This window comes from Neodiprion fabricii, chromosome 6 (assembly GCF_021155785.1).
Source record: "Neodiprion fabricii isolate iyNeoFabr1 chromosome 6, iyNeoFabr1.1, whole genome shotgun sequence".
NCBI classification, from domain to species: domain Eukaryota; kingdom Metazoa; phylum Arthropoda; class Insecta; order Hymenoptera; family Diprionidae; genus Neodiprion; species Neodiprion fabricii.
The window spans coordinates 30,298,036-30,307,664 of NC_060244.1; the positions used below are offsets into that span (position 1 = coordinate 30,298,036).

The 9,629-nt window shown below is 36.8% G+C and overlaps 2 protein-coding genes across 2 annotated transcripts; one reads left to right on the forward strand and one right to left on the reverse strand.

Moving 5' to 3' along the window:
- Nucleotides 1-673: 673 nt before the first annotated feature.
- LOC124184381 (protein TAPT1 homolog) lies at nucleotides 674-3,756 on the reverse strand. The gene is made up of 7 exons (XM_046574009.1): nucleotides 3,528-3,756; nucleotides 3,154-3,308; nucleotides 2,946-3,043; nucleotides 2,516-2,850; nucleotides 2,318-2,415; nucleotides 1,939-2,154; nucleotides 674-1,823 (listed from the first exon to the last, which is right to left on the reverse strand). The coding sequence occupies exons 1-7, from the start codon at nucleotides 3,712-3,714 to the stop codon at nucleotides 1,236-1,238; spliced, it is 1,677 nt and encodes a 558-aa protein (XP_046429965.1). The 5' UTR covers nucleotides 3,715-3,756; the 3' UTR covers nucleotides 674-1,235.
- A 3-nt stretch (nucleotides 3,757-3,759) lies between these two features.
- On the forward strand, nucleotides 3,760-9,151 carry LOC124184383 (spermine oxidase). The gene is made up of 4 exons (XM_046574010.1): nucleotides 3,760-4,087; nucleotides 4,447-4,987; nucleotides 5,136-5,560; nucleotides 5,649-9,151. Exons 1-4 carry the CDS (start codon nucleotides 3,907-3,909, stop codon nucleotides 6,077-6,079), a joined length of 1,578 nt encoding a protein of 525 aa, XP_046429966.1. The 5' UTR covers nucleotides 3,760-3,906; the 3' UTR covers nucleotides 6,080-9,151.
- The last annotated feature ends 478 nt before the right edge of the window (nucleotides 9,152-9,629 follow it).

Below are 9,629 nucleotides of genomic sequence, written 5' to 3' on the forward strand. Positions count from 1 at the left end.
TATGTGTATGACATATGTAATATGATACATGTAAAATCCGCCATATGTACGTAAAGATATATACCTTTCGAACATGTAGATGTACGTGATGTTTCGATCAATTGCACCTGATAAAGAAGTCAAAGTTTAGCATCAAACTGACTTGCTAATTGTAAGATTCATTTTCCGGTCCAAGGTATATTATACAGACTGCGATACTAGCAACAGGTCGAGTTCGGATCAAGCGTAATTAATCGAAACTTCCTGTACACAATATATTTGGATTATTTCTGTAGCCATGGATAATAGCATAAATACTTCACTACCCCGATAATGTAAAGTCACCCTGGCCATCTTTACCATAAATTATATATTAAGTTGTTTCGTTTGAATGCAACATTTTGTTTCGCTTCTGCCAGAAAAACTTTTACACAGCAAAAAAGAAATCCACGCTCGAGGATATTTCTTAAATCCACTCTTCAAAAATTTCTTTCGGAATTTGAAGTTTACCCATTTGAATAACATGGAGAAGTAGTAATTTTATATTCTTCTAATTTTTACCACCCGGCCCCATTTAATAATATAGACTTGATGCTGAAAGTATTTTTTAGAGAATTATATTCGCTTTAAAGGTGTGGATTCTGCGAAATTCTTTGTCGGAATGGGTCAAATTTTATAAGCCTTGGCTCGAAAGTCAATTTTACTTGAAAATTTATTCGTAAATGTTTACAGTGGCTAACTATCAAATTTAATACAGAAATTCAAAAGACACTTCTGTGAAGAATTTAATTCTTCAAAAATTGCTTCCAGGATCAAGTCCATATCATTAAATGCTGCTGAGTGGTAACCATTGTAAAGAAAAATGTACACCTTCTCCATGTTATTTGAATGAGAAAACTGAGGATTCAGAGAGTATCTTTCAAAACTAGAATTAAAATGTATACTAGGTGAGGATTTTTTTACAAATTTTTCAGGTCAGAGCAAGAAGAAATGTTGCTTCCAAACAAAACATCCGTGTACATATACATATAATATTTATAGCTTATATACATACATATCTGCATACCGTGAATATTTTTTGAAGCGGATCCCTGCAAGCTACTCAAAGTGATTTTGTCCCTTGAGCTAGCCTTTATAGATGGCCCGCACCATGCGGACTTCGGATCTGCTTCATCGGATATTCACGGCATATACCACGCTGCATTACGTACATTTAAATAAAATTAGGTATGAAATCTGGACGTTAAAATTTTATGTCATTGGGGCAGAAGCGGCTCACTACCTGCTCTCACAACGCTCTTACCCGATGAAACGGCTGCAGCGAGACTCTGCTCAGAAATTTCTGACTTTGTACACTTCTCTGACTTCAAAAGGGCCTCATTCAAACACACATTATTCAGGCTGACTGCGCTATTAGAAAAAATAGCCATTGCCGAAGTCGGCTTGGTCGTGTCAACGTTATTAAAATCTGCTTCCCGAGAGGCAGGCGTTGGACTTGATTCGGTGGCATTTGAATGAGCGTGCGACGCGATGAGGTCACATGCTTTCCCTAGTATTACTAAACTATTCAGAACCCGAAACGATATGAGAACAAGGTACGCCATAATAAAAAGAATCAAATTCGCTGGTCTGGCAGTAGGAGTTAAAGTCGTGCACAGTACACGTGCCATTGCAACGCCAAGAGGAAGGGGTATAAAACCCATTCGACGTGCGACCAGGTCGGATTGGTCTGAAAATGCCGTCTCCTGCCGTGTCTGCGCCATATCATAAGCCAGGCTAACCGTGTAGTCCCTATATACGGTCGATCGAAGCTCGTTGAAACGGGTGATGAATGCGTGCTTTACCTTGGACAGCAAGGGGAATTTTCATTTACTCGTCAGATGCTTGTTCGTTTTTGTGTCTCACATTAGTACACGAGACACATTTACCCTTCCCCTTGTAAAATAGGTAAATACCTACCCAATCAACAAGAACTTCTGCCACAAGTACGAGTATGCAATCAGGAAGAAGAATGACAAGACGATCGGCTTTCCAAGAATATTCCTTCATGGTTTGCAAGCATACGGCAAGAAGGAGAACAGCTAGGTGAAATCGCTCCCTGACATCGCTACAAGATACTTGAAATAAGTTGTTCTTATCAAACTTTTTGAAGACTGATCCCTTTAGTTCAACGAACTATAAAGAAATACAAAATCCAATATTAATTTCACATGTTACAATGGATTCATTATTTATTCACTTTGTTATCAGGTGAAGCAATCGAATTTTGATAACATATACCACGCATGGGTGATACTTTGCAGATGGTGTACATTTTCGAAATGTAATAGCAACTTACATTGTTGGACATCATGATGGTTAGCAAACCTTTATTGTTGCTATTTATTGCCACGTTAAGAGTGGTTGCCTGAAAAAGCACCAAAATGCTATGCAGCACTGGCATAATGTTTTAAGGAATAAACAATCCAATGCAGAAGAAGGAAACATATCGAATAGCATCAAATAGTGCATGTCCATCTTTGTTTGAAAAGGATACAGACATAAGCAAAGGCAAAAAGAAGGTGAGGCAGTGTTCCAAGATGGCGGGTGTGGTTTGAATGAGAACGAGTGCGTGGTTCCGTGGCTGTCCATAACAAGGCGTCAATTGTATCTTGTCCAAAGGCGCTAAAAAGCCGATCGCCAACTTCTAGCATGTTGTAAAAGATATAAAGCTTGATAACGGACTGGCTTTTTACAAGATGATACATCATTGAAGTGTCTACTCGCCAGGTTGCAGCCCAGCATGCAACAACAACGACTCCTTTCAGAAGATCACAAACCTCTGCCGGCCTTAATAACCTCTCTCCTTTCTTGTCGTTCAATTTTTTACCTCTAGAACAAAAACAAAAGGAATAATATCGACAAACTTTATTGACTCATTAACACCAAAGGCTTAATTTTCTATTTGCAGCAACTACACAACTCACCTTAAACAGCGCATCAACGGCCGTGTTACTACCGCCCAAAGAGCCATGACGAATCTCAGGGGCAGGAAAGTGTAAACAAACAGGAATGAATCTGCACACTGATAATAAGACATGCATTTATATTGAACTTTTGATTTCCTCCTTCGGACGCAAAGTCTTTGTTCGTTGTGGTTAGTAACAAATATGAGAATTCACAGTAACCACTCACCTGGAAAAACCCATAAGCCATGAACTTCTCCAGCTCCCTGGGTATCTTCATAAACGAATAGATTTTTTCTCGTCTGGCGGAGTATCGTTCTTCGTCATGTTCCAATTGATAACCGCGTGTCAATTCTGTTTTCAAAAATTGACCCAGCGATATCCCTGTTAAGATGGGACAATTTATTTGACAATTGTCAAATACTCGGATCATTGAAATCAAACTAAAACAGTTGCTATGTAACCTCAAAAACCATTTGCGTTCGTTAAGAGAACCGATGTAATAAAAGGCTGATGAGTGAGGATAACTAGATTCTTATTGGAAGAATTCGGAGAGTAGTGCACGGTGTAGTTGGATAAACATCTCTTGGGAAATATATGTACCGTGTTTTTTTGCATTATCCTGTTTAACTGACAGCTTCGGAGTTGCAGGACGACTCGGTTGAAAACTGACAGTTTCTATACGACTTCCCTGCGATCCTGACGCCTTGCTAGGACCTCGAAATTTGATGTGTGTTTTCTCTGCAAACATCGCTTCGCTTTGAACGGGCTTGTCATCTTCCGTGTTCATTCTGTTCGATGCGAATATGCACGTTGAAAAGTTCTTCCTCTTGACTTACGGACATAGTCTTGCACAGAACAGCTGTTCAGTTCTACAGCACTGTAGCAAAAATCCCTCCTCCTAGCGGCCCTGCCGTATGTATTGCATACATGCCTGTATGGACGTGCAGTTGCATCTCGTTGGATTGAAAGGCATTTAAAAATGGCGGAATCATCGACGAGAGATTCGGATGATGATCAAATTTATTCGAAAATAATCATTATTGGGGCTGGAATGGCCGGTTTGGCAGCGGCCAACCATTTTTTAAAAAACGGAGAAACCGATTTTGTTTTGCTTGAAGCAAGAGGACGTATAGGAGGACGTATTGTCGCTATAGAGATGGGTAACATTTATCATAACCTCAAAAATACTTTGCGTTATCGGCTTCTATTATTTTTGAAGACATGCCTTACGATCGGTACACAGTTAATTGTGTCGTGACACGTTCCGTTGCGTGAGAAATTATCGAACTTGTAATTTGAACCAAATCGGTGAACCAATTGTTACGGGAGGATTCGGTAACATTTTCTTCAAAATTTCAAATAATCACGATCAACATCCTAGGTTCAAACTATTTTAAAGTCTTTCATGTTCCACTTGGAGTGGGATTATTTTTCTCCACTGTAATTTCGCCTCAACATTTATCCCGATGTAAAACTTGAACTACCATTGCGGATCACTTGTAAATATTGATCTTTCCAGGGAATGAAAAGATCGAGTTAGGTGCTAATTGGATCCATGGAGTATTGGGCAACCCGATATTCGAACTAGCAATGGCAAACGGATTGATAGACATAATAAGCGTGCCAAAACCACATAAGGTAGTAGCAGCAATGGAGGATGGAAAACAAGTGCCATTCCAAGTGCTTCAAGAAATTTACGAAGCCTATGTGTGTTTCCTAAGGCGCTGTGAGGAATATTTTTTAAGTGCCTACAGCCCCCCTGAGGGAGTAGACAGTGTAGGTGCTCACATTGCACTTGAAGCTCATCTTTATCTCTCTTCACTGCCCCCCGAAGAAAGGAGACGAAGAGAATTACTTTTTGACTGTTTGCTCAAAAGAGAAACGTGCATAACTGGCTGTGATACAATGGACGAAGTAGATCTCTTGGAGATGGGATCTTATGCAGAACTTCAGGGTGGAAATATAAGCTTGCCGCAAGGGTACAGCGCGATTCTGGAACCAGTTGCCAGACACATTCCTAAAAATTGTATTCGCACTAGGCATATCGTCTCATGTATAAGGTAAGTGGATTGAATTCAAAAAATTCTTCAATACTGAATTAGATCTTCGATCCGTAATGGATATTCTTGACAGTTGAATGCAAAGATTTTCACAGAGGTTCAATCAACATTTCACACAATCTAGGTATTGTTAATGCACTCTTCTTAGGTGGGATAATGCAGATGCAACAGATGGTACTGATTCTGATGATTCTGATAGAACAGTAATACGAAGTACCGCAAAAGATTGGCCTGTAGAGGTGTGTTGTGAAAATGGCAAGAAATTTTTTGCAGAAAAAATTGTTTGCACCTTACCGTTGGGTGTACTAAAAGAAAAAGCCCGTGAGCTGTTCAAGCCGCCGTTACCCGCTTCTAAATTAGATGCTATAGATCGGCTCTTATTTGGAACTGTCGATAAAATATTCCTAGAGTACGAAAGACCATTCCTGAATCCAGGAATATCTGAAATCATGCTTCTCTGGGATGACAGGAGTTTGCCAGAGGCCGAGAAAGAGGATCTAAGTAAAACTTGGTTCCGGAAAATTTACTCGTTCAGTAAAGTTTCAGATACGTTATTACTTGGTTGGATATCTGGTGAGCAAAAAATAATCTGCTCCTCTGTTGAAACTTGGGCAACAGCAAGCAACATCTTTTTATACATGTTAAACGATTTTCACACCAGGAAACGCTGCTGAATACATGGAAAGGCTAAGTACAAAAGAGGTAGCTGAAGCGTGTACGTCTATACTGAGAAGATTCCTCAACGATCCGTTTGTTCCTGTACCAAAATCCTGCGTAACAACTTCGTGGCACTCACAGCCATTTAGTCGAGGTTCTTATACAGCAATAGCAGTTGGCGCAGGGCAGATGGATATCGAAACCATTGTTGAACCTTTGCACAGTGGCGACGATGCAACAAATTTAAGAGTGACATTTGCCGGGGAACATACTCACTCGTCGTTTTACAGTACTGTTCATGGAGCTTATTTAACAGGCAGACGGGCCGCGCAAACTATTCTAGACTCGAGAAAAAAAAAAAAGCAACCACTAAGTCTCAGTTGCGAAGAGACAAGTGATCTCAGTTCATGGATCCAAGGCATTTCTCTAGATTAGTTTCGATTATTCTTTCAGCCCATTCCATCTCAGAGCAAAAGAAAATGACTTAAGAATTTAATTGACCATTTGGCCTAAGCAAACACCATGCGTATAGATTTCCAGAATGGGAAAAAAATGTTCCTGCACATCTCACATTTTAAAATTAATTAAATGAATATCGAGAGTCTTTTGAGTTTTATCATTACGCGCATTATAGAGAATAATTTAGAGCAATTTCAGTATTTTATTTTTGATCTTCGCCTTACATACGCGCTATGTACATACTCCGAGGAAACGTATGTATTTTTAAATTCCTGCAAGTGATACAAAACGTACGTGAAAAATTTTTTATTGCACTTAACTTTTAAACTCATTGATACTCTCAGAAAATGCAGTTGTTATACAAAACACAGCTGTGTGACGTGATTTGATCGTGCAAACAATATTGCTTGTATTAGAAAATTTAGGGCAAAATAATTCATTTTTAAGCTAGTTTTTTTGCTTCCCTGTAATAAGAGGAACTGTAAGTAGATGATATATAGTAACGTAGCTCAATGTCTTCTAATTCGTTTGATTATACAGCTATATTGAAATGAAACAATAGTTTGTTTCAAATACTTTTAAGCCTATGAGGTTGTGCTGAAATAATTTTTTTATCCACTTCTTAATTTTACTAATGCTTTGTATATGATTCCGATTTATACGCACGTAGATCGCAACGTTGTAAATATAATATAATTCATGATTGCCTACGTTATGTACATAAAATATCTGTCTAGTATTAGATTTCGATGAGAATAGCGGTACGCATAATTCAGGCAGCAAAGCTTATTCAAAACAATTTTTCATGTATCACATTGTCTGTGACATAAATCTAGTCAAATAATATCCGTCATTTATGGCAAATAATTGGAACCTTCTTTGAAATTGATTTAATTTAATAAGTCATGGTTTACCGCACCTTAAAAATTATACCAAAAAGTGGTGATTGAATACATATATATTTCTTTAAAATGACAGGTGGATGTTGCACGTTTCGTGAATTTCTCCCCTTACTTGTATGTAATAAGTGCAAGTAGACCTAGCTGTATCGATTGCCAACACGAAGGTTTACATTTTTTTCCTGTCGATGACATCGAACCTTGTATAAATCAGACGAAAGCGTTTGTTCTCTGATGACTTTATTCATCAAGCATAATCGATTCGCAGTACATGGTAATGTTCTAAAATAACATCAGTGAGCAGATTTATATAGATATATTAGCATAATCTCTGCTGTTATCGATGACAGAGCTGGGATCTTGCGATCATCTATACCAAAGTACCTTACTACTGAATAACATGCATTTTCAAAGTGAAACTTGTATAAGTTTGTTAGCATGGGGGCTCATGCAATATTCGATATAAGTATCGGTTAGCGATCGTGTACACACTAGATGCCGTGGCGAGGATGAGATTAGTCTAGTCGTAATTTTACGTCATTTTCAGTAAAATTAATAGGCCTTTCGTTACTGGTAGCAATCGATGTACATTTTGTTTATAATGTGTGTACAGATATAGACTTATCATTTAGAAGCCATGTCTTTTACCCAATTGTCCTAAAGTACTTTGTATACCGAACTAACAGTCACTGGATTTCGTATGGTATCTCACTATACCAGCAGTATTATAACAATCAAAATGTTTGATGTATAAAAAGCTATTTCAGATCAGTACAAGAATGCACAAAGCCAAAGCTCGTTTGCGTGAAATGACCAGTAACTACTTTAGGTACTTGTTATGTTACTACTTTTTTTCACTTGCTGAACGCAGTAAAATGTGTCGACTCAATTTTCAGTTGATCATAATTTTATTCTATTATATATATTGCAATCTTTTACAGATGATGCGATGTTTATTTATATACGTGTACGTTGTCGTTAATCATTCATATTTATTATGGATATTTATAATGTGAATAAAATAACCTTTATCATGATTGAAAGTTTTACAGTTCTTATTCAGTCGCAATTAACAAAAGGACTCGCAGGTCAAGTAGCAGCATTCTGTAATCTCTTATTTCACTTCGTAAGTTACTTGTTACATTTCACTTGGTACTATAATACGAGTTGCGATATCAATAAATTCGAACTTAATAAAACAATAAATTTTTTCATTGAGGATAAAAAGCTTCTTTACTTGTCGGGTGCGTCATTGTGTTCAAAATTTGCTAGAGATATAATTTGCACGTCAATTATTGCTCCACTTTTATTAACTTTCAATAGAAGCCAATCGCCAATAATGAAATTTGTTGCAATGTTCTTTTTATAAAAGTTTGACTGTTGGACGACAAGTTCTCGTGTGTAAAATCGTTATTCACTTATCACAAAATCAATTGTTGATTCTTTACAATTGATTTCTAAAATTCCTAACTGTAAAATCTCAAATTAATGTGTATTTTTTAAAGTTCATGAAGATATCCAGTCCGTCCCGGTCAAAAGCTATCGTTCTAATCGCCGGTAAAAATGTTTAATGTACACACAATAGTTATACCCACGTTCCATAAGGCATAGAATAATTTTACACAATTGTAACACGCCAATCACGTTTTTGGCATAATATATTCAATTCATCGAATAGCTCACTGTTACGGCCAAATTTCACTCCTAAATTTAATTTTAAATATCATCAAAAAAGCGCTTACAAAAATACGGATGATCCTTTATCCCAATTTCATTTTACTGTGCATTAAGACTTGTTTATATTTTTCTAAAAATAATTATAACACAAGACTGTATATCTTCAAATTTATCTTTAATTCTTAAAATGAGTTATACAGGCTACACACAACAATGGATCGTTCACTGAATGTCTAATGGTACACATTTCTTTGTAAAAGTTGTGGTTATGCTTAAAAAAAAGTTTAAAAAAATATACATACTTTTTTAGTGCGTTCGGTTTTTACATCTGATTCCTTGATTACTTCGAAACGCAAAGCTTCTTGCCTCTTCTCACGACACATTTCAAAGTGTTCTTCTCTGTTCTCGCAACGCGTTTCAAGGTAATCGAGGAATCAGATCTAATACCGAACGCAGCTTTATTTATCGGAAATGCCTAAAAACTTGGCGAATTTCTTGATTAGTTTTGTTTAATTCCAAAAAGTTTTATAACGACAAACAACTGATAATGGTAGTAAAATTTTTGGTACAGCTGCAATGTCGCGTTATGTAGTAGCCTGCCTACATTAATCACCCCTTGCGCGATTTTTTTTTTTGAAAATGATAAAAATATTAAACCCCGGATTTTTCAAACATCATATAGCTCTTTCTTTTTTTTCAAACTTCAATTTCTAATTTATTATTTCATTCTGCTCGACGTAAAGTCTTTCGCTTGAAATTAAACATTCTCAAACAACGTGACAGTCTCAATTTCTTCTATCGAGGCCATTATAAGTAATGTAAAAAAAATATATATATGTAGGTGTGTATCAAAGATTTTCAAATATATGTATAAATATATTTGAGTACCTAAAGTCAAAATGACACAGCTCCCATGTATTCCAAAAATGTTATCAAGTAAATGTGATCAA